The following is a 25,732-nucleotide window of genomic DNA, read 5'->3' as shown; positions in this document are numbered from 1 at the left end:
TTATGGGTAAGTTCTGGTATGTTTATATGAAATGTGGAACTGAAATCCACAAATAATATCCTGGAGTAAGTAGCTGGAGAATCTAAATGCTGCAAGAAGTAGTGGAGAGCCATATTTACTGCGTCATCAACTGTGTGGTAAGCAAACTGTAGCGGGTCAAGAAGAGAATCTGTGACAGATTAGAAATGCTGAAGAGTCAGACATTTAGATGACTTCATTGTTACAGATGTCAGTGGTATGGGCCTGTAATCATTTCGACTGAAAGTATTTTGCTTCTTAGGTACATATTCAAGTGCTGATGCTGAGACGGCAGACACTCATTCTTGGCTTCTACATATAGAGAGTGAATGCAGCCTTCCCAGTCATCAATACTGTCATTGGGAAAAGGTCTCTGGATGTGTGTCTGTTGTGACAGTTCTCCTACCACAAGATTTCATGTAACTGTGAACGTGTGTGTACGTATGTATGATAAGAAGGCTATAGAGTAAACAACTTAGGTTAGGTTAGGTTAGGTTTCTTTATTTAGTCATGTTTACACAGGAAAACTTAAGGGTGTGTGTTCATATAATATTACTATAAATAATAACCACAGTAGTGTTAACTGTTATGTTCAAGTGTTGAACCTGAGGGGCTTGTATTATCTGATGTGCATACATTTACCCTATGCACACTGAATAATGAGCCAGATTATCTCTGGGAGTGCTACATTTCTGGGAGCTAACCTTGGATGACCGTTTTAATTGCTGTTATTTGCCAAATGATTTTATAAGTTTTCTCATGGACAATTTCTACATGTTTTTGAGTTACTAATGTGTAGCGTTGTGTGCAGCCTGCAGATCGTTTTCTTCGTGTATTAGTTCTCACCTGTGCACTCATAAAATGTATAACCACTATCGCAATTTTCCACAGTTTATTTTAATGTGAATATCTTTCTGTGGCAAACTGACAGTTTGGTTGATTACAAAGCACATCAGCAGTCAACACAAATTCTTTGCAACTTCTTTGCACAGTTGCTGCACACAAAATGGTGCCACTTTTCACAGTTTTCCTTTATCTTATCACAACTACATCTTCCAACTCGGCATTGCACTGTTTGGCTGGCAGCAACAGGCACCCAAGGGGAATATGAATCATAAGCAACTGTCTCATTCAATGCTGCAGACACCTTGACCATCATGTGGTTATTGCGAAGCTCTCATGCCAAGTCCATAAAACCCTGCCTTCTTTGTTGCTTAAGAGTTGTGAATTCAAAATGCACAGAGGTTAAATGCAACCAATTCTATCATTTTATAAAACACAGTGACAGGCCACCTGCACCTCCTTCCTTTCACTGTGTAGAGCTTTACCATCTTGTCAATCACATCCACACCTACCTATGAAAGTCATAAACTGTTGGAATGGGAGTATAAAACAGCAAGCCTAACATCCAGATCATTCTGAAGGTGGGATATGGGTGGAGTTTTTATAAGAGTAGGTGTTAAAAAAATAAGGAAAGTAATACGAGGGGTCAAGAGCTCCGTTGTTTTTACTTTCTTGTATACGAAGTATAGTAATCATAAAAATATTCGACTTTTGACATTTTGATGGACCTTGACGTTATAAACCTCCCTGAGTCCGAAAATACAGTTTTTGGGAATTACGTCTGTGTGTGTTTGTGTCTGTCTGTTTGTGTAAACACGATAACTCAAAAACGCAACGAGATAGATGGATGAAATTTGGCATGTGGTTGTTACACCAAAATTGCAGATTTGTAATAACTTTTGGGCTAAATCCTTCAACAGGAATTGGTACTTTACCTGAACACAAACTCGTTTTGTTTTTTTTGGTTATTCATGCAGCTGCAGAGTCCAATTTATTCAACTTTACTTTTATAACAATTCAACAGTTCAATATATTATTCATTTGATTTGATTTGTTGTTGATGGTTCTTTAATGTACATAATATCTTAATATATAATACCATACCGTGGCTGTTCGTTTGCCTGTCCAGGATTTAAAATCACCTTTAGCTCGCAAACCGTTTGACTTATTAACCTGAAATTTGGTACAAATATACTACATGATGTCTAGGGATCTGCACTGGCAATCGGAAGGTTGCCGGTTCGAATCCCGTAAATGCCAAAAGGGACTCTGCTCTGTTGGGCCCTTGAGCAAGGTCCTTATCCTGCAATTGCTGAGCGCTTTGAGTAGTGAGAAAAGCGCTATATAAATGCAAAGAATTATTATTATTATCCGCTTTCAGGGTGATGATTGACATCCAAGGTTATTCCTTTATTATTTTTATTTTATTTAATTGTAGAATCAACTCTTGGCAGTGGCCAGCAAGATGGCCACAAAGCACATGCGTACCGGCGCCTTTCTCATTCACTACCACCTTCGCCTACCTCTTTGCATCTTAAATCATTCTTAACCTTCCTCAGATTGAAGACTTAAGTGCCAACTTAAGTGAAAAATTAAAGAAAATGTACCCAGCAATTGCAACACAAACTTAATCAGTCAGTTAGTCAGTCATTATCCAGCCTGCTATATCCTAACACAGGGTCACCGGGGTCTGCTGTAGCCAATCCCAGCCAACACAGGGTGCAAGGCAGGAACAAATCCCAGGCAGGGTGCCATGCCACCGCAGGACACACATACACACACCAAGCACACACTACGGACAATTTAGGATCGCCAATGCACCTAACTTGCATGTCTTTGGACTGTGGGAGGAAATCCACGGAGACACATGGATACAATCATTGTCTTGCAGTTTAATCCTCAGATGTCCATCCTTATATTTGAGTATACGAGAAAGTCTAGGGGAGACCACTCTCAAGTTTTTGTATGTGTGATCAGTCATTAAAAAACCTTAAAGCAGGTAATAAGGTGTTTAATATAAATTTACAGGTGCATCTCAATAAATTAGAATATCATCGAAAAGTTATTTATTTCATTAATTCAATTCAAAAAGTGAAACTCATATATTATACTAACTGTGTAAGCCTGTGCTGTAAAAAGCTCAGGGTCTTAGAAACTATTGAAATTGGCAGAAAAAACATTGAAATGCAGAGATGTCAGGTAATTGAAGGGAATTACTCTAGGCGTCTCTCTCCTAGGAGGATTCATGTTGCATTAGTGGCGGGAGGAAAAGTAAAAGGGATACCATTTTGCCGACATTAATGGTTAAGCGACTTTATCTTTCTTCTGAGGTTTCGTTTTGCTGAAGTGCTGGCCTCGCTTGTGTTATTAGCGACTAAGCGAGTTTTCAGTTTCCTCAGAGGTGGAGCCCTTAACCCGACTGCACCTCTCACTTCCGGGCCGGAGAGACAGACAGACACACTTCCAAACATAGACGTTTATATATAAGATAGATAGATTGATTATACAAACAGTGATATATTTCAAGCGTTTATTTCTTTTCATCTTGCTGATTGTGGCCTACAGGTAATGAAAACTCAAAATTCAGTATCTCAGAAAATTAGAATATTACATAAGACCAATTAAAAAAAAAGATTTTTAATACGGAAATGGTGACTTACTGAAAAGTATGTCCATGTACGCACTTAATACTTGGTCGGGGCTCCTTTTGCATGAATTACTGCATCAATGCAGTGTGGCATGGAGGTGATCAGCCTGTGGCACTGCTGAGGTGTTATGGAAGCCCAGGATGCTTTGGTCGTGGCCTTCAGCTCATCTGCATTGTTGGGTCTGGTGTCTCTCATCTTCCTCTTCATAGATTCTCTATGGGGTTTATGTCAGGTGAGTTTGCTGGCCAATCAAGCACAGTGGTCATTAAACCAGGTATTGGTACTTTTATTGAGATGCACCTTTAAGTATTTTTGGTGAAATGGAAACCTGCAGCTATTCCCATCCTCCATTTTTGTTCACTATTCATTAACTGTAGCCAATCAATTTCAGTTAGAAGAGTAACATAAACTCAGATTATGGGGTGATAATGCTCATTCCAGTCATATCTCACTCATTTGTGAACCAATTCAGTGTACACAGCAAATGAGACAATATAACACAAAAACCAAGAGATGACCTGATGCGATTCTGACATTCAGCTTTCAGATGGGGTTTCTGCTCCACTCCCCTACCACCATTTTCTCCAGAAAGGATTCAGCGTCTGATGCTTTGGTAATTGGAGTTCACCCTTTTGGTCTTGGTTTTTGGGAACCACCATGCCAGTTTGTCATTCTCGATGCACTGACCCAGCCTTACATGCAATCAAGTACGTTAGTTAAAACACCCCCACAGTTTCCAATGCAGCATACTTTTCAATCTCAGATCTACTTCACCACTGTGGGCTTGACAGTACAAAATTATTTATTCATTGCAGAGCCCACAAATGAGTCTGGAACTTACTCTAAGGAGGACGGCGCATCCACCAGAGTGCCTCAAAGTTATCTTTCTGTCTGTCTTTTAATAATATCACCAGTAGAGATCAAGCGTTGATGTCAGCAGCTGACTCTTGTCCAATGATGTAAAAATTCAAGTCAAACACCCAAAAGTAGAATCAGGAGATGAAATTTCATAAGTGTTCAGAGGCAAAGACAAAGAGTAGTCAAAATCAAAGCAGAGGTGTGAAGAAAAAAAGAACAGGACATCCAGCAATTGAAGCCAAAACCAAACCTGGGATACTGGGGGCTGCATAATGCCCTATTAAATATGGAGATCACACACCATGAACAAATAACTGGCAGTGGGCATTGTAACTATAAACAGTATTCCAGCATAAATATTATAACACTACAAAACGATGAGGGTTGCAGCCATAATGACTACTGCCTTTTCTCAGCACAGATTCTTGTAACTTGAATAGGTCATTTAGACACCATGTTTCTGATTTTTTCCCAAGATGTAAGAGAAGGCCATCCTGAATTTGTCCCTGACAGATGTTTCCTTTAGATGTTGTGGTGCAACCTCACTACTTGTGTTACTCTTCCATGTCTGGCCAGCAGAAGACTATGCCAGTATTAGATAAGCACACTGTGACCAGTAGAGGGCGTCACTGACCCTCAAGTCCTCAAACACAACAGCACCAACACAAGTCCCAGGTTCAATAAAAAGGTTTATTTTAAGAGAATACCCCCAACGGTTATCCACAAGCACACACTTAAGACATAATTTGCTCTTCTCCCTCTCCTTCTTCCTCTCCTTCCACTGCCTCTCAACTCTGGCTCCCTGTAGTGAAGTAGAGTAACTTTTTTCATTTACGACCCAGGAGTACTTCCAGTGCTCAGACATGATCCATTGGAAGTATTTCCAAGTCACATGGAAGTCCCACTACACAGGAATGAAAAATTCACACAACACCCCCTAGTAGCACCTACAGGGAAAAAAACAGGGGCTGTACCACAGGACTACGAATCTCAGCATGACCTACAGTTGTCCAAATGTAAATCAAAGCCCAGGGATGCTGCCACCTATCGTGACGGGTGAGCAAAGAATCCAGTCAAGTCATCTCTTCTTGTCACTTGTCTTATTTTTGATATTTCTACCATTAAGGCAAACTATTTTTAGGTGTTACTCATTGTACTTTTGTATTTAAACTTTGGGTTAGAATTTACATTACTATACATTTTTATTTTTACACTATTTCTTGTTCCACTGTGTACATTTCTAAACCTAGCCTGTCCTGAATTCTCTGTCCCCCCATTCCCAAGTTTAAACAATCTTCTACTAACCTACTCATCACCAAAACATTGGTACCCCTCTGCTTCAGATGGAACCCATTGTGGTGGAACAGGTCCCATCTGTTCCAAAAGTAGTGCCAATGCTCCATAAACCAATACCCTTCTATCCTACACTAAAATATGAGCCACGCGTTAAGCCTTCTGATCTCCTCAGTCTTACCTGGATTGGCATGTGGCACAGCAGAACTTCGGAGAAAACTACCCTGTCAGTTCTGCTCCTCAGCCTGGTATCTACTTATGTATACGAGTACCATTTTGTTCAAGGGTTTTGTAAAAAATAAATAAAATATAAAAAAAATTTCTCAGGCATTAAACTATCAGTGTCCCTTTATGCCTTAACCATTTAAAGTCAGCCCCATCAATGTCCATTTCATGCTATTTTGATTTAAATGACTATAACTTTATCATCCTTCACTGAATTTTCATGCTCTACCCCTCAAAATAAAGGTCATACAATTCTCTTTCAGAATGTTTACATCAGGAGAATCAGTCATGTTGTAGTCATATGTTGCACCAGAATAGGTTGGTGAATTCAGTAACATTTTTATCAAAAAAATGTACTTTGAATGTTCATAATTTCATGGCAGACCTGGGGACCTGGGTTCGCTTCCCGGGTCCTCCCTGCATGGAGTTTGCATGTTCTCCCCATGTCTGCGTGGGTTTCCTCCGGGCGCTCCGGTTTCCTCCCACAGTCCAAAGACATGCAGGTTAGGTGGATTGGCGTTTCTAAATTGGCCCTAGTGTGTGCTTGGTGTGTGGGTGTGTTTGTGTGTGTGTCCTGCGGTGGGTTGGCACCCTGCCTGGGATTGGTTCCTGCCTTGTGCCCTGTGTTGGCTGGGATTGGCTCCAAAAGACCCCCGTGACCCTGTGTTCAGATTCAGCGGGTTGGAAAATGGATGGATATTTTCATGGCTATTGAAATAAGCTTCCTAACACTGTAAAAGAGTCAGTGAATCTGTCAGAAACACCCAGAAAAAATGAATATGTACAGTTAGTATGTCTTGTTTTACTGTTCTGAAGCAGTACAAAAACAGGATTCTTTTCCTCCTCTTTTACTGCTTAATAATATGTATCCATAGCGTAAATATCCATTATTGAAGGACCCTGGCCTGTGTATGATTTTGAAAGACAGGTCATGCTCTGTCAGAACACATAGAGGTGGTAAAGAAATTATACTGTGATTCGTATTTACGACACCAGTAGTTGCAAGAGTTACAAAAAATGAATATGTTCTGAAAATGAGAAAGTGTAAAACATAGAAGGTGGTATGTGGTGTTATTTAAAATCTGAAACTCCACTCGCGCACATTTAGTAGATAATAGCCTGTCCATGAAATTGTACACAATTGAATCAGGATGGTCAAGAAGTGCAGGTGTTGTTGATGTGATGAAGCAATATGAACATCTTTGAAGGAAGAAAAAAAAATTGCACAAACTAATGAATTTATTCTGTTTTTTTAAAAAACAAAACAATATGCATTGCTGTTTAGTCCTGCTGGTGGGTCCAAAACAATGGGACTGAGTTTAAAGGGTTAAAGTAAGGCAATATCAGCAAAACTAATAAAGAAAATGGAGTTGTTCATTAATAAGCGTCCTGGCTCCTCTCTGGAGTTTATAAAGCATTTTGCGTAGTGAATAAATCACTATTGAAATGAAAAGTATTATTAAAGCTATAAAGTAATTTCAAAAAGATTGGTTTGTTAGGCATATACTATACATAGTAAGTGGAAGATATATAAATAGTTTCAGAGTCTAGTTAAAGACAACAGGAGGGTCGTACTTTACTATGATCTGAGAAAGCTAAACTGGTTTAATTGCATGTTTGAATTATTTCAAATACATTTCAGACATGTATAAGGTGAGTAAATATCTTCAAGAGCCATGTGACTGGTAAAACACAACAAAGTAAAAGCTTTGGGCCAAATGGAGTGTTGACCAATCAGAAAAGAGCAAAAAAATAGATAAAAAGAGCAAAGTTTTAACCTGAGTGGTAGAAGTGTCCTGGATGAGCTGGAGGTCAGAAGCACCAGACAGACTGAGTCTCATTGAGAAGCTGAAAAAAAATCAAGTTTACAAGTTTAACTTGTGTGTATTTCTGGGTAAGATTTATTTATTTATTATATAAGCTTGTAGCTAAGTTGTACATCTATGACTAAAACAACATAGATAGATAGATAGATAGATAGATAGATAGATAGATAGATAGATAGATAGATAGATAGATAGATAGATAGATAGATAGATAGATAGATAGATAGATAGATAGATATGAAAGGCACTATATTATAGATAGATAGATAGATAGATAGATAGATAGATAGATAGATAGATAGATAGATAGATAGATAGATAGATAGATAGATAGATAGATAGATAGATAGATAGATAGATAGATAGATAGATAGATAGATAGGTAGATAGATAGATAGAAGTGTGAAAAAGACTTCATGGGAAGGATAGGAGCGGTCCTTTACAATACTGTGAGGTCTGCAGAAGCAATGCTGGATAATGTTGTCTTTAATGGAGTGCAGTAATGTCCCAATGATATTGTCTGCTCTGTGTAATATCTGTTTTAAGAACTTGCAGTCAGAGACAGTGCAGTTGCCAAACCAGGCGATGATGCAGTTAGTCAAAATGTCCCTGTAGAATGTTGTGAAAATAAGGGCAGTTAGGCTTGCCCTCCTTAGCTGTTAAAGGAAGTGGAGACGCTGCTGTGCCTTCTTTACTGTGGAGGTGGTGCTAATTACTAAGGTCAGTTGACAGGTGCACACCATTCCCAATGAAGCCTAACACCATTGCGTCATCAGCTGACAGACTTAATGATGGCGTTAGAGCTGTACACAGCTGTACACTTGTGAGTCAGCAAAGTGAACAGAAATGGGACAAATAACACAGTCCTGGGGGAGCCCGTGCTTTGCGTAATGGTACTGGAGATGGTGATTCTGATATGGACTTCCTGGGGACTCTCCGTAGTTAAGTCCATGTTCCAGATGCATAAGGATTAGTTGTAGCCTAACAGACTCAGCTTCTGGGGGATGATGGTGTTGAATGCTGAACTTACTTCTATAAACAGACTTCTAGCACAAGTGTCTTGTTTGTCCAGATGGGACAGGGCCAGATGAAGAGTAGATGAAGTGGCTTCCTCACTGGAACAGGCAATGATTCATATTACAGTCTTTCAGTATAAAGTATACAGTACAGTATAAAGATCTATTAGATTTTACCATAATTATATTACTGTTGCAGCGTAATCTAATATTTTTGTACAGTTAAAGAAATCTCAAGTACAAATACTTTATTTGCAATACTCGTAAGCCTTTTTGGCTCAGCTATGCTAATTTTTCTTTACTGAATTTGAATTTTAAATCTGTTAAATTTTTTTTCTGTCATGAAAGTTTTCTTGTTTAGGTTCATTGATACCACTATGATTTACATTATTAAACCTTGTCTGTCCCAACCTTCTCCCCTATGTCACCATCCTTAATGCACAGTTTAAAAAGTACTTGGGCTACGCTAATAAATGCAAACATCCCCAGTGTTGCCAAGACTCTGCCATTACAAAACATATCTGAAACATCATAAATTTATGACACCCCTAAAAACATAGTTAAACTCCTCACATCCTTTGTGATTTATAGATTAATGAGTGTAATAGTCAGAATAATGGGTTGATGAGCTTTGATGGAATGAATGTTCCGCTTTTACCAAAATTGTTCTAATGTTCTAATCTCTTACAGCAGCGTTTCCCAAACGGTGAGTCACGACCCTGCACGAAAGTACAATGCTGGGTCACCTAAAACATTTTTGAAAACCTAAATGTTTCGTTTTTGGGTTTTTGTTTTTTCACGAAACTCTAAAATATAAATAAATAACTTTGAACCAACTTGGATTAATTTTTTTTTTGCTTTTCTCTTTCAGGTAACTGACTACTGTCCAATAGCTGCAATAATGGTGAGTGACTTAAACATATCTAATGTTGAAACAGCTATCTGTGTTGGGGCATCTCAGTACTTGTTTAGACTGAAGCATTGATTTTTATGCTACTGCATTGTATCTAATGTTTCAGTTTTGCTCTCAGTTTGTATTTTGAATTATTTTTTTTTTGTTGAACTGTTGTAAGCAAAGAGAAACGACACAGAAAAGGGTTTGGGGTTCTGGTTATCTCTCAAACAATAAAATTAATATAAACCTTTTCTGCCGGGTGTTTGGCATCGTGTTGATTTACTTCCATATTTATGTGAGAACTCCTCCCAAGAAGTTACTACTATCATACAAGCAAACAGAAAACACATCCTTAGCTCAAGAAACACAATAATAGGAATATGGATGAAATTATTATTTTCCAATCCCTTTAGCATTGTAAACATGGAAACTATGTTTATAAAAATAAAAATATCAAAATATTTGCCACTTCAAAGTGAGCATTCGGAAGGCTTTTATTTCCGGTGGTGCTCCATGCCCCATTGCCATCATTATAAAACACAAATGTGGGTAAGAACTTTATTTTAATTTTTGAATCAGAATCAGAACCACATTTATTTTCATACATGTACAAAGAATTTTTATAGAAAACTTTTAACTTTAGACTGCAATGTCATAAAGCAAATGGTTACATACCATGGTTGTCAAGAAATAACATCAACTTGAAAAATGCCAAAGTTATTCTTTAACTGCTAAATAAGGGATTATACCGTATAACAAAGACTGTATAATAAAGTTGTGTGGTGGGATTTTTCATCTCACAGTATATCACAAAAATTGACAATATCCTGTTTCATATTTTTTTGTCAGTATTTTCGAAAATGTTTTTATTAAATGCTCCTATACATTTTATGTTTTGATAATCGTTAAATATTTGTATTTTCTGTTGTCAAAAATATAAATGTTACTATTAATAATATGAACACAGTAACTAGTACATGTTACAATTAATATATATATATATGGGTTTTTGTCTTTCATTTGCAGCCCATACTAAGTTCACTTGGCCCGCTGGACATGTACATCGATAAGCAGGAGGGAGTTGCTCTGAAGGCTGATAATGGAAACTTCTTGAGCTGCATAGGAACTAATGAGTCGATGTACCTTGAAGCTGCAAAAGCAAACAAAGACCAGTGGTGCAAATTTCAAGTCTCAAAATGCCCAGATGGGAAAGTCCTTCTGAAAGATCCAAGGGGAAAATATCTGAGTAGATATGATGAAGGTGGCATTCAGTACATTAGACCAATGAAGTCTTCCCCAGATGATTACTGTAAATTTAGTGTCTTTACTGACAACAATAAGATCCTCCTCAGAGCTGACAATGGATTGTATGTGAGTAGAATACAGAGAGAGAGACAGAATATCGAGGCAGCAAAAGAAGGGCCAGATGAGTGTTGTAAATATGACGTAAGCATTGGCGATGTTGTCGAACCATCTTTTACAATCCTCAGTATTGAAGTCAAAGATTTTCAGCCAGACAAAATCAAAACACCTACTGCTGTAACAGAACAAGCCTACACTAACAATACCAGCATTAATCAAAGTCACACTTTCAAACTGTCTTGGACTGACAGAACCAGTGAAACGACCACCTGGAACCACGCTTGGGGTTTCAGTTCAACGTTGTCTTTTGATGTACTATTTGTAAAGTGTAGTGCCACAGTGTCTTACAATGGATCATATCAGAAATCCTCTACCTTGGAGAAGACAATAACAGTTGCTGATGAGACCACAATTACTGTTCCATCAAAGAAAAAGGTTGTGGCTCAGTTAATTGTTAACAAAAATGATAATGCTGTTGTTCCATTTAGAGCTAAAATTAAGAAAATCGATTGCAATGGCACTGAAACAATCTTAACTGAAGAGGGAACTTGGAAAGGAATTTTATACACTAATGTGACTATTGACGCATCAGAACAACCAATATAGAAGGAGGTTTAGGGACAGGCTTACTTTCACATGTTTGGTAAATCATTTTATTTGAATTCCAACTGCAGCTTTTTAGAATTACAAACAGATTCTGAAGATACATGAACACAAATATAATTGTTACTATTTTAACCTGTCATATGCTTTCATTGCATGATCTTCTTATTCTTACATTTGCACAATTTCCTCACGCAAGCTCTTGTGTCCCTCAGACTAAATCTAACAACTTAAAAAATTACATTGTTGATTTCAAAAAAGCTAACAACCGCTTTATTTGATTTGATTTTCCATCCATTTTCTGAATCTTCTACTTCCAGTATATGTCACAGGGTGTCGGATCACATGACAGATGCATTGGGCAGCCAAGCCACAATGACATACACTTTGGGGGACCAACATAAAAATTACACATCCTTCAAAAACAGCTTTGTCTACTTCCACAAAATTTTGTATTTACTTTATTTTTCATGCAATTTGAAATGTAGGCTTCATGAAGTTTCAAGAATTGCATTGAGGAGTCGTACTCGGAAGAACCAACACCACAAAAACCAGTCATGACTCCAGAACAGCTGAATGGACGTTCATGTCTGTATACTACAATTAACTTAACTTCACTTATAGAGTTCATTTAGGTTTAAACATTTCATCATTAATAGGTGTTAGGGAATATGATTTTAAGATGTAATAGAAATAATCAAGATTGTTGCTTCAGGGCGTTTTAGATATCTTTGTTTCCTTTTAAGTTTCTCTGTTAAAATCATTTTCTGAATGATGGCTGCAGCATAGAATTGTGACTTTGCAGCATAGAAGTGTGACTTTTACAATTTTTATTTTGTCTTACTTGAACTTCTGATCTCGATTAAACTTGTAGTTAACCACAAAGAACTGGACATGTCTAGCAGACAGATGACATTAGAAATGAAAACCGCAAATGGGCAATCGGTCAACATTTCAATGGTAAACTGGTCCTTTTTCTGGACTTTCTTTCATTTTAAAAGTGAAGTCCTTGAATCTTTGACTACCTTTGAGTGTGAACACCTTGTGAACATGTACTAATATAGTCTGGCAAGATGACATAGGGCTACTCACCTTGGCCCTAACACCCTTTAAAATGTCAACAACTACAAGTGAAACCACAAAGAGGAAAAACACAAAGATCAGAAGATTCATACTGTGCAGAAACGCAAGAGAAGAGCCTCACTGAACGCTGTCACACCTCAGCCATCTGTGACAATTCCTAGAAATATCCAGGTTTTATGGTGTGATTTTTACCGGAATTATTTGCCTTTTTATTTGCTTCTGATTATGGCATATTTAGCATGTTAAATCTATATTGAGTGAATAAACATTTCTTATCTTCTCCGCATGCTGGCATTTGATATTTACTTTATTCTGCCGCCTTGGTTGTAAATGAATAAAGTGGAGATGTCCTCTAAAAGGGACAGAAGTATCCAGCTGCAGCAAGGACAGCTTTTAGCCTCTGACAGATCTGCGTACCTCAGACACTGTGAAGCCCGCAAAGAGAAGCTTATTACAGAAGCACAAGCATTCATTCTGGAAGAATGGAAAACTGTTGCCTGTTTGTATTAAAGTTGTCTTTCCTTAAACTTTCAGTCACCATTACTATACGATACTATTCTTAACACAAAAATCTACCCTTATATGTTTTTTTAGATAATGACTAAAACTAAATGAAAACAGGCCATTCAGACCAACAAAGCTTGCCAGTCCTATCCACTTAATTATTCCAAAATAAATGAGTTTTGATGGTCCCTAAAGTCCTACTGGCTACCACACAACTTGGTCACTTATTCTATGTGTCTGTAGTTATCTGAGTGAAGAAAAAAGTTTCCATTGGTGTCCCCATGTTCTTGATGAAGTCATTTTAAAGTTGCCGTCTCGATCCACTAGACTAATTCCTTTCATAATTTTAAGCAATCATGTCTCTTCTTAATCTTCTTTTACTTAAACTGAAAAGGCTCAGTTCTTTTAATCTTTCCTCATGAATTATCCCTTGTTGTCCTGAAATCAACTCTTCACTGGACATTTCTAGAGATTCTATGTCCTTGTTTTAGCTTGGAGATCAAAACTGATACACAGTACTGAGACACATTACTCCAATTGAGGCTTCACCAGTGCATTATAAAACTTGAACATGACCTCCTTGGACTTGTACTCTACACATTGTCATTAATAACTCACCATTCTGTTAGCTTTCTTAATGGCTTTTGAACACTGTGTGGATCATTAAATATGCCAGCACCTGTACTCAGTGTGACGCATATGAAAGCGTGCACTGCCATAATCGCCAAGGATAAAATCTCCAGCTGTTTCCCTTCAGGATACTGCTCAGTCAGATGATTTCTTAAACACTGTTTGTGGTTTTAATGGACAGGTTCTTAAGGTGCAGCCAAGGATGTGAGTGTGTCCAACTAGGTAGGCTAGGGTGCAGATAATGTTGTCCTTTTTGCCTCTTCTGACTGAGAACTTCGGCACATACTGTACTTTAGCAGTTAGCTACTGATTATGAAAAGGTTTCAATGAGGATCACCACCTCCAATTCTGATGTCATGGTTCTCTTTCCAAAAAGGATGAATTCGTCTCTCTAGGTTTGGGGGGAGCAACTGTCTTTATAAAAGGAGTGCAAGTATTTTTGGACCTTGTTCACGTGTGATGGAAAACTGGATAATGAGATCAACAAGTGGATTGGAGTAACTACAATTGCACTGCCTACACAGTACCCATTTATGACGATGAGGAGGGAAATGAATCTCAAGACCAAATGCTTTTCTGGTTTATCTACATCCCTATCCTCAGCTAGGGACAAGCAGCAGAAGCAAGGTTTCTTCACAGTACAGCTGGACTGACACTTTGTGATAGGGTGAGGCACTCAGCAATTCAGGAGAGTCTCAGAGCAGAGTCACTGCTCCTGCTACTTGAGAGGAGTCAGTTGAGGTACTTTGGGCATTTCATGCAGATGTTCCCCGGATTACTCACCTAGAGCTGCTAGGGGCTTGTCCTACTGGGAATTCCCCAGAAAGAGCTGAAATCTGTAGCTAGGGACAGTGAAGTCTGGGCTGACCTGCTTGGCCTTCTGCCACTGTGAAACTCAGCCGGAAAAGTGCCTTCAGAAAAAGAGATAAGATGAGCGGCAAAAAATTTTAGATAACCTGCTGGGGATATAAAACTGCCCAAAAAAATTAAAGGAACACTTTGAAAACACATCAGATCTCAATGGGAAAAAAATCATGTTATATATCTATACCGATATATACTGTACTGGGTAATGTGTTAGGAATGAAAGGATGCCACATTGTTTGTTGGAAATGAAAATGAACAACCTATAGAGGGCTGAATTCAAAGACACCCCGAAAATCAAACTGACAAAATGATGCATTGGTGGGCTAGTCCATCTTGCTGAAATTTCATTACAGCAATTCCAACTCTTACTCAGTAGTTTGTATGGCCCCCACATGCTGGTATGCATGCCTGACAACGTTGGGGTGCGGGGGGATGGGGGGGCATGTTCCTAATGAGATGACGGATGAAGTCCTGGGGGATCTCCTCCCAGATTTGGACCAGGGCATCACTGAGCTCCTGGACAGTCTGAGGTGCAACCATGCGGTGTCAGATGGACCGAAACAAAATGTGTGGGGGCCAGTCAATGGTATCAATTCCTTCATCGTCCAGGAATTGCTTGCATACTCTCGCCACAAAAGGCCTGGCATTGCTGTGCACCAGGAGAAACACAGGACCCACTGTACCAGCATAGGGTCTGACAATGGGTCCAAGGATTTCCTCCAAATACCTAATGGCAGTCAAGGTGCCGTTGTCTAGCCTGCAGAGGTCAGGGCCTCCCTCCATGGATATGCCTCTCCAGACCATCACTGACCCACCACCAAACCAGTCATACTGAACAAGGGTGAACCTGCTCTCATCTGCCAATTCTGGAATTCTATGACAAATGCCAATCGAGCTCCAAGGTGCTGGGTGTGCAGTGAGCACAGGGCCCACGAGAGGACTTCAGGCCCTCAGACCACCCTCATGAAGTCTGTTTCTGATTGTTTGGTCAGAGACATTCACAACAGTGGCCTGCTGGAGGTCATTTTGGAGGGCTCTGGCAGTGCTCATCCTGTTCCTCCTTGCCCAAAGGAGCAGATATACCGGTCTGGCTGATGGGTTAAGGACCTTCTACGGGCCTGTCCAGCTCTCCTAGAGTAACTGCCTGTCTCCTGGAATCTCCTCCAAGCTCTTTAGACTGTGCTGGGAGACACTAAACCTTCTGGCAATGGCACATATTGATGTGCCACACTGGAGAAGTTGGACTACCTGTGCAACCTCTGTAGGGTCCAGGTATGTCCTAATGCTACCAGTAGTAACACTGACTGTAGCCAAATGCAAAACTAGTGAAAAAACAGATGAGGAAGGAAAAATGTCAGTGGCCTCGACACAGCACTCCATGTTCCTGAACGTATCGACAAGTGTTTCGGGGTGTATATTTTCCTTCAGATCTTCCACAGTGCAAGGCTTGTACCGATAGACGTTTCCTTTGAGCATATCCAAAGGAAAAAGTCTGGTGGTGTCAGATCCAGTGACTGTGGTGCCCAAAGCCCCTTTGAAATAACACTGTTTCCGTAAAAAGACTCAATTTCTGCCATGCTTATTGCTGATGTGTGACACGTTGCTCCAGCATGGAATTCTTACCACGAATTACAGTATATATGTGCATTGTTCACAATAATCTCTGTTGTTGCAGAACTGGAAAACTGGCATTTACTGTAGCTCCCCTGTTTTTCCATAGATGCACGCAACAGTCACATAGCCATCTGGACAATCCTAAAGGCATGCTTAGAACAATGTCCACTCTATAATATATGAAGGGAGGTTGAGAAATATATTTTCCCTTGTTGCAAGAATTTTTAATTAATATTCCACATTAGGTAGAAACATAACTTTAGGAAACACTTTCTGTAAACCTCAGATATTTCACATGGATCCCATAATCCAAACTTTCTGAGGAAGTCAAATGAACAATTTGCAGTCAAATTCACCTGAGAAGTTCAAAAACATTGAGACAGGTAATAAGGCATTTAATATAATATACATTTTTATTGGTAAAAATGATATCAGAAGTTATTATACTCCATTATTATTCACTACTCATGAATTGTTGTCAGTCAATTCCAGTTTGGAGAGTCATGCAACCTCAGATAATTCATATTTCCAGTCATATCTCACTGAGGTACGAATCAATCAGTGTACGCAGCAAATAAGACAATGTCACCCACAAACAGCTGAGGCGCTACCCTCACCTTTCCAAATTAGATACCACAAGTGTATCTTGACATCCTTCTCTGAAAGTCACAAATAAGAAAAATTAGACACCCTCCAAACCACAAGTGTATCTTGATATCCTTTCATGAAAATTACAAACAAGAAAAGAACCAAGTATGGGAACACATTCCGCTCAATCTTTTAATAAATTATGATGAGATTCATCTTTCAGTTTTTCCAGAGAGGATGAGGTGTGTGATGCCAAGCTAATTGGAGTTCACTCTTTAGGTCTTCTTTATTAGCCACCACCATCCCAGTTTGTCAGTCTCAAGGCACTGTCCTTGTTTTACATGCAAAGAGCCAAATTAGCTGAAGCATCCCCATAATTTGCAATGCTTTCTATGTTTCAACTCAGGATCTAATCCACCACTATAGGCTTGCCACTACAAAATTATTTGATTACTTGCTAATGATGAAGAACAGAGAAGCAATTTAAAATATTTGATAACTGGTGAGAAAGGCAGGCTCTATTGTAGGCACGGAGCTGGACAGTTTGACATCTGAGTGCAGAGTGACGGGCGCTGAGCAGGCTCCTGTCAATCATGGAGAATCCACTGCATCCACTGAACAGGATCATCTCCAGACAGAGGAGCAGCTTCAGCGACAGACTGCTGTCACCGTCCTGCTCCACTGACAGACTGAGGAAATCGTTCCTCCCCCACGCTATGCAACTCTTCAGTTCCATCCGTGGGGGGTAAACGTTAACATTATACAAAGTTATTGTGTGTTATACCTGCCTTGCACTGTCCACCTTGGATTTTTTAACTTGCAGTGCATTTTTATCACTCTTTTATTAATATTGTTTTTATCAGTATGCTGCTGCTGGAGTATGTGAATTTCCCCTTGGCGATTAATAAAGTATCTATCTATTGTGGCAGGTGGCCGGGTGCGGCCCTCAATCAGCCGCCTATTTAAGGAGCCGCCGCCCTGCAATCAAGGCTGGAGTCGGGTGAAGAGGTGGACGAGGTCAGAGGAGGCGGCAAGGAGAGGCCCTGAGTGTGTGTATAGTGAAGAGACGGCTTGGAGGAGAAGCCAGGACTTTGGGAGACTGTTGGGGTTTGTTGGTGCCGGTGCACTTAGTGACTTACAGTGGTGTGAAAAACTATTTGCCCCCTTCCTGATTTCTTATTCTTTTGCATGTTTGTCACACAAAATGTTTCTGATCATCAAACACATTTAACCATTAGTCAAATATAACACAAGTAAACACAAAATGCAGTTTGTAAATGGTGGTTTTTATTATTTAGGGAGAAAAAAAAAATCCAAACCTACATGGCCCTGTGTGAAAAAGTAATTGCCCCCCTGAACCTAATAACTGGTTGGGCCACCCTTAGCAGCAATAACTGCAATCAAGCGTTTGCGATAACTTGCAATGAGTCTATTACAGCGCTCTGGAGGAATTTTGGCCCACTCATCTTTGCAAAATTGTTGTAATTCAGCTTTATTTGAGGGTTTTCTAGCATGAACTGCCTTTTTAAGGTCATGCCATAGCATCTCAATTGGATTCAGGTCAGGACTTTGACTAGGCCACTCCAAAGTCTTCATTTTGTTTTTCTTCAGCCATTCAGAGGTGGATTTGCTGGTGTGTTTTGGGTCATTGTCCTGTTGCAGCACCCAAGATCGCTTCAGCTTGAGTTGACGAACAGATGGCCGGACATTCTCCTTCAGGATTTTTTGGTAGACAGTAGAATTCATAGTTCCATCTATCACAGCAAGCCTTCCAGGTCCTGAAGCAGCAAAACAACCCCAGACCATCACACTACCACCACCATATTTTACTGTTGGTATGATGTTCTTTTTCTGAAATGCTGTGTTCCTTTTACGCCAGATGTAACGGGACATTTGCCTTCCAAAAAGTTCAACTTTTGTCTCATCAGTCCACAAGGTATTTTCCCAAAAGTCTTGGCAATCATTAAGATGTTTCTTAGCAAAATTGAGACGAGCCCTAATGTTCTTTTTGCTTAACAGTGGTTTGCGTCTTGGAAATCTGCCATGCAGGCCGTTTTTGCCCAGTCTCTTTCTTATGGTGGAGTCGTGAACACTGACCTTAATTGAGGCAAGTGAGGCCTGCAGTTCTTTAGACGTTGTCCTGGGGTCTTTTGTGACCTCTCGGATGAGTCGTCTCTGCGCTCTTGGGGTAATTTTGGTCGGCCGGCCACTCCTGGGAAGGTTCACCACTGTTCCATGTTTTTGCCATTTGTGGATAATGGATCTCACTGTGGTTCGCTGGAGTCCCAAAGCTTTAGAAATGGCTTTATAACCTTTACCAGACTGATAGATCTCAATTACTTCTGTTCTCATTTGTTCCTGAATTTCTTTGGATCTTGGCATGATGTCTAGCTTTTGAGGTGCTTTTGGTCTACTTCTCTGTGTCAGGCAGCTCCTATTTAAGTGATTTCTTGATTGAAACAGGTGTGGCAGTAATCAGGCCTGGGGGTGGCTACGGAAATTGAACTCAGGTGTGATACACCACAGTTAGGTTATTTTTTAACAAGGGGGCAATTACTTTTTCACACAGGGCCATGTAGGTTTGGATTTTTTTTCTCCCTAAATAATAAAAACCATCATTTAAAAACTGCATTTTGTGTTTACTTGTGTTATATTTGACTAATGGTTAAATGTGTTTGATGATCAGAAACATTTTGTGTGACAAACATGCAAAAGAATAAGAAATCTGGAAGGGGGCAAATAGTTTTTCACACCACTGTATGTACAATAATAGTGTAAATAAACGTGTGGTGATGGACTGCAACGTGTCTGCCTGTCTGTGTCCGGGCTGTACCTTTCTACACTTTCTACAATCATTTTCCAGTGAAGAGTGCTTCTCAGACTCTGTCTGGCTTCTGCCTACTTATTCACTTACAAGTAATGGGAGATGGGCCCTGATTACCTGGTGTGAAAGTACCATTTGTAATTTTGTGAATACTTCCTGTGTTTGAAGGCAGCTCTCTGCATTCCTCCTATGTCCTTCCTCAGGTATCTTCATGTGCGTCAACCACTCTTGCCCGGTGCTTCCTATCTTAATCATGTTTAACTGAGCAACCACAGCAAAATGACCGATCAGAGTGAAGCCAAATCGAACAATCAGATTGGTCAGAGTAACCAGACAGACACACTGACATTAGTATTTTATTCTAAAAATAGCTTGCAGAGCACACAAAACCAGAGAAACAGACTCAACCAATGTGTCTGGCACTTGTTCTGAGGAAGACGGCAAATGCACCAGAGATCCTCAAAATGATCTTTCTTTCTCTTAATAATATCATTTAGACACTTGTTGACACCAGCCTGCTCTTGTGCAAAAACGTAAAGTGGTCTGTTAAGCGCACAAAAAGTAGAATCTGGAGATGACAATTCAGATGCTTCAGAGGGCAAAGACAAAGAGTAGTGAAAAACAAAGCAGAAGTGTGGAGAAAAAATGAAGAGCACTTCCAGCAATTAGACCCAAACCCAAAGCCAGGATACTGGGGCTGCATGATGCCCTATTAAATAGGGGAATCGCACACTGTGCCCATGTAATGGGCAATGGACATTGTAGTTATAACCACTATGCTGCTGCTCATATTACTAACACATCATTCATCACATCAACACATGAAAGTAATACTATAATTCAACATACAAAATTTACAACTTAAAGGTAAGCCTCCTCTGTTAAAAGAAAGTTTATATGGAATGAAAATAAGTCAGTTGGACCCTCTGAAATTAGATTTAGAACTTGTAATTTACATTGTAATAGATGTAACCTTATTTTTTGCAAATATTCTGTTTAAAGATATTAAGTTTATACCTTCCAAAACAAATAAATAAAGACATCCCTTTAACTGTGAATTGGAGAAGAAAAGGTGCTTTTCAACAAAAAGATTCATATGGTGATGGATTAATTAATGAGCAGTCATTTTGACCTGGACTTGCAGTTCATCATCATTGGACCATCTAGATTTTCTCTCCAAAATGCAATTATTACACTGAAATTCAGCTAATCCATGCATTATTCTTATGATTTAATTCCCATAATGCCCACTACTCATTTAGTCTGCCTGTTTTACTGAAAAAGTATATATATCTTTTTTTTCTAAAAAACATTTTAAAAGACAGTCAACCTTCCTGGAATAAGAACAGGCGAGATGATACAGAAGGAGCTCCTGTCCACCCATCCATCCTTTTTTCAGACTGGCATATCAGTTATTGCTCTTTGGGTCTGACTGTATTTCAGGATCTATTTACAGGAGGGCGAAATTTAAAGAGAAAATCCTCATAAAATATATTTTTTATTAATATTTCTTGTACTATTCTGAGTTTAGATTAATCTCAATAACTTCTCTGTAGTTTTAAAAAAAAGTCCTGTGAAAAACAGAAAAGCTTAGTTTTCTACCTTATGGCATTGTTGATAAACTATAAATAATCTCTGTTACTTGATTAACTATGGGACTGGCGTTTGGCTCTCACTGTTTTTTCTTAGGTGCCCACATCAGTCACAAAACCTTCTGGATAATCCTAAAGGCCAGGACAGAAGAAGAGTTTGTGTACAATATAATATTTACAGAAGGGATGAGAATTTTTTCCCTTGCTGGAAGATACAAACATAAATTTTGGAAACACATTTCCAAATCAAAATACTGCAGAGTGTGAGCCTGAAACATTTCACATATATTATCTAATTCAAATGTCTTCTGGGCGCCAAATGAACAATCTACAGGTCAAATTTGTCTAATGAGTTCAAAAGCATTAAGAGAGTTAATAAAGCATAAGATCGATCATAAAATCAGACCCCGACTTATATGCCTGTTCAAAAATATGACACTTAATTTTTTCTTTTACATCTTCTTGCTTCCTCCAATCTTGCACCAGTTTCTCAGACACATCAAGTTTTGTTGCAGTAGTATACTTACCAATTTCTTTTGCTACTTCAACGACTTTAAATTTAAAACCAGCTTCATATGTCCTTCTGATCGTAGATAAGGGATGCTCTTACGATAAAGGTGTATGTGAGATACACAAAACACAAAACAGTGCAATCGTCGCTTCAGAATAGTTTGGATATTACCGTGTGGTCACGTAGGCACAATACATAGAAAAAAACGGCAGTGTGCCCTGTGGTTACTCTTTCAGGTGGGCGTTAGCATATCGTAATCCCTTGTACCAATAGCGTGAGTTTTCCGCATTTGACTTATATGACTGACATTATAAAATACCAGAAATTATACTGTAAAATAAAGCCCCCAGTTATCCACGAGTATATACAGTAATTTTCCATACCTACTACACTAGGGAATCCATTCCCAGATGGGTTTATCCATTCCCGGGAATTCAGGAATCCCACATGTCATTCCCGGGAATCCCGGGCTCCCGGGAATGACACAATGCATGGGCATCTCACATGTGAACGGTTTTAGAACGAGCGACAGTTACTGTATTTTTAATAAAACTACAGCAATATGTTGACACCAATAAAAGACTAACCTTAACTGTAAGCAGTTCATGCTGTTATATAAGTACATGTATCTAGTTAGTTGCGGTAATAAGAGCATAGAAAGCACAATATGTCGAGCGCGTGGTCGTCCAGGAGAGAGCGCACCAAATTGCAGAGTATGCCAGCCACTGAGAAAGCACGATCTGCCTCCACTGAAGTAGGTGGCACAGTCATCAGATACTGATACACTTGTTCTAAACAACGCCCACGCTTGCCGTTGCTCTGAAACACCGCCATTTCGGCTTTTACTGGTGCATCCAGTTTCTTGTCATCATTCTGTGATGGCAAGTTTCTTAGCACAGATAATGCGGATGAAACAGACGGACGCATTGCAATTTCAAGTTGCTGTACAAAGCTTTCAACAGCACAGTCGTCAAAGAACTCTGCCACGTTCCGGCATTCGTGAGCTGCAGAGTGCAGACACCTCCCAGTCCACTGTGCTCAGTCAGCCGGGAGACTGACTGCTGCTGGTCTGTTATTTACTGAATTAATCGGCAACACACTACACCATGGGCCAAAAAACTATAACTCTGTTATTTCTTGATCAATTTTTACACTTTTACGCGCTATATATGCAAGCTTGGTTGTTCCCGTTTTCCCGTGAATTACAGCAGTTTCATTCTAGGGAATGCGGGAATGAAAAATGTCCAGGAATCCCTGGCTCCTACACATTCCTATTCCAGAAGAATTATTGATCAGTCTTGAAGACTCAGACAACATCTCAATAATATGTAACAACATCTCTCAAGTCTTTTCCCATCAAAGATCCTAGGGTACAGTGGGAAAAGGATCTTTCACTTAATATCTCAGAAAAGGATTGGAAGGCTGCCATGCGTAGAATACATTCTAGCTCCATATACATAAAGCATTCAATTATTCAACTTAATGAGCTGTCACACACGTGTGATTAGGAGGCAGTCAAAAAGCTCAAAAGTGAGTGAAATATCGCGAGATGAAGGATTGTCATGTGGTATTTACCTGAACCTCTTCTCTCAACAGGAAAACTGAAGAAAAATAATCGCCGCTATTTCCGGGTTTCAAAATGTCCACCATGACGTCACTTTTGGCGACTCCATATGGCATCACTTCCGGTTCCTCCACAATGACGCCATTTCTGACTCCTGAATTCAACGTCACTTCATGCCAACCATTTCCTGTTCCCATAATTCACTTTTCTATATAAACACCATTTTGTTAAAGCAACTTAGTCAACTGTTGCTAAATAAGTACTCTTGATCCATTTTTCCTTCTTTTTTGCTTTATTTGTCCACAGGACAATATACAGGAACGGTCCCCAAAACTTTATTTTGTGGAATTTCCTTCCTTTATGGTAATTGTTCCACAGAGCACATTTACTTTGTTTAAGATCCAACCTGTAAACGTTGCAGTCTAGCTCTTTCTCACTGGGCAACATGTTTTGGGCCTGCACCAAATTAACCTCATTCTGGACAAAAATCTTTGAATACCTATCAGACAGCCTTGGTGTCACAGTCACTGCTGACCCCATTAACAGCTATGTTTAATAATAATAATACATTTTATTTATACAAGGCTCCTTTCTGAGAACTCAAGGACACCGAACAAACAATAAATAAATAAATAAAAAGACACATTATAAACAACTTAAAACATCAGAAAAAACAGAAGATATACAAATTTAAACCAAACAAAGCCACTGTAATCATAAAGAAAAAGCCATTTTAAACAGATGCATTTTAACTTCACAATTAAAGGTTGAAAATGATTCGATATTTCTGAGCTCAGTAGGTAATGAAGTACAGAGCTTGGGAGTAGAACAGATAATAATAATAATAATAATAATTCATTTCATTTATATAGCACTTTTCTCAGTACTCAAAGCACTATCCACACAGGGAGGAACCGGGAAGCGAACCCACAATCTTCCACAGATGAATGCCTGGGCGAGAGGTACAGTCAGGTGGATGGAGGAAGAGGATCTAAGGTTACGGGAGAGAATGGCAACATGAAGAAGGTTGGACAGATATGGAAGGGCGAGGTTATGAATGGCCTTAAATGTTAATAGCAGAATTTTTAAATCAATTTGAAACTTAATCGGGAGCCGATGAAGCTGCTGCAAGACCGGAGTAATATGGTGAATAAATGAGGTTGAAGTAATGATGCGAGCTGCAGAATTCTGGACTAGCTGAAGCTTATGAAGAGATCTATTAGAGAGACCAAAAAGGAGTGAATTGCAGTAGTCCAGACGAGAAGTAACAGGATTGTGAACAAGAATGGCAGTGGTATGGGGAGTGAGGGAGGGGAGGATGTGATTAATATTACGTAGGTGGAAATAAGCAGATCGGGTGATGTTATTAATGTGAGATTGGAAATATAGAGTACTATCAAGGATGACACCCAGACTCTTAACCTTGGTGGTACCAAGATGGGCTTAAAGTGGAGAAGGACAAATTGATTGTAGCAGTTGATAGCATACTATGAAAGTGTAGACTTAAACTTGCTTAACTGGAAGAACTCAACCCACTTTTTATTAGTCCTTTGGGAAATTGATGTTCTATACTTGTTGAAACTGGAAAAAATTAAATTCTCGCTAAGAAGATGTGTCTAAAACTTTTTTTTTTAAATATTGACAAGATTTATTTATTAAAGTATTTAACAGGGAGGGGGTACATTTTCCCTTTTTTTCTTTTCTTTTCTAACTATTTTACCCATATTCTTTGCTCTCTTCTCTTTGTCTCATGTTGGGGTTGAATTGTTTTGTTAGCCGTTTTTTTTTTCTGATTTCTTTTTAAACTTTCTGATTTTTTTTCTGTTTTCACTAGGAAGTCATTTGTTGTATAAGTTTATCCTGATTGTATGCAATGTTATTTTCTTGAAAAAAAAAGTAATACATAAATATTAAAAAAACAGAAATTCCTCATTAAATGTAATTCTTATTAATAAGACTTGTATTTATTTTGCATTTCCATCAAACTCCATACTTTCCTTGTTGTTTAAAAAAAGTCCAATGATAAACAGCAAAACGTCTTTCCCAACCAATGGCATTCCTGATAAAGTATGAAAAATCTTCATTTTTGAAGAACTGGAAAACTGGCATTTAGCTCTCCTGTTTGAACAACACTTCCAGCAATCGAAGCCAAAACCAAAGCTGGGATACTGGGGGCTGCATTATGTCCTATTTAATATGGAATTCACACACCATGTTCATGTAATTGGCAATGGGCATCGTAACTATAAACAATCAATTATTACAGTACAAAATGGTGTTGCCCATGATGGGTGCAACCATAATGACTGACAACTTTTTGGCCACAGCCTCTTGTAGCTTGAGTAGGTAATTTTGACTCCATGTTTCT

The 25,732-nt window shown here is 39.0% G+C and overlaps 2 protein-coding genes across 6 annotated transcripts in view; both read left to right on the top strand.

Moving 5' to 3' along the window:
- The window catches only part of LOC114647810 (uncharacterized), a 195,898-nt gene that overhangs the window by 42,300 nt on the left and 127,866 nt on the right, over positions 1–25,732 (top strand). The gene's annotated exons all lie outside the window — the stretch shown is intronic.
- LOC114642197 (uncharacterized) overlaps positions 7,687–25,732 on the top strand; it is a 124,267-nt gene continuing 106,221 nt past the window's right edge. The window contains exons 1-2 of one of the 2 annotated variants that reach the window (XM_051924489.1): positions 7,687–7,779; positions 9,599–9,631. In XM_051924489.1, the coding sequence (XP_051780449.1) occupies positions 9,629–9,631 (3 nt within the window). In that variant the 5' untranslated portion in view covers positions 7,687–7,779; positions 9,599–9,628. The remainder of the gene's footprint in view (positions 7,780–9,598; positions 9,632–25,732) is intronic. The other variant, XM_051924488.1, reaches the window with a different exon arrangement.

This window comes from Erpetoichthys calabaricus, chromosome 3, assembly GCF_900747795.2.
Source record: "Erpetoichthys calabaricus chromosome 3, fErpCal1.3, whole genome shotgun sequence".
In the NCBI taxonomy this organism is placed as follows: domain Eukaryota; kingdom Metazoa; phylum Chordata; class Cladistia; order Polypteriformes; family Polypteridae; genus Erpetoichthys; species Erpetoichthys calabaricus.
The sequence above is the reverse complement of the archived record's forward strand: the minus strand, read 5'-3'. Positions and strand labels throughout refer to the sequence as shown.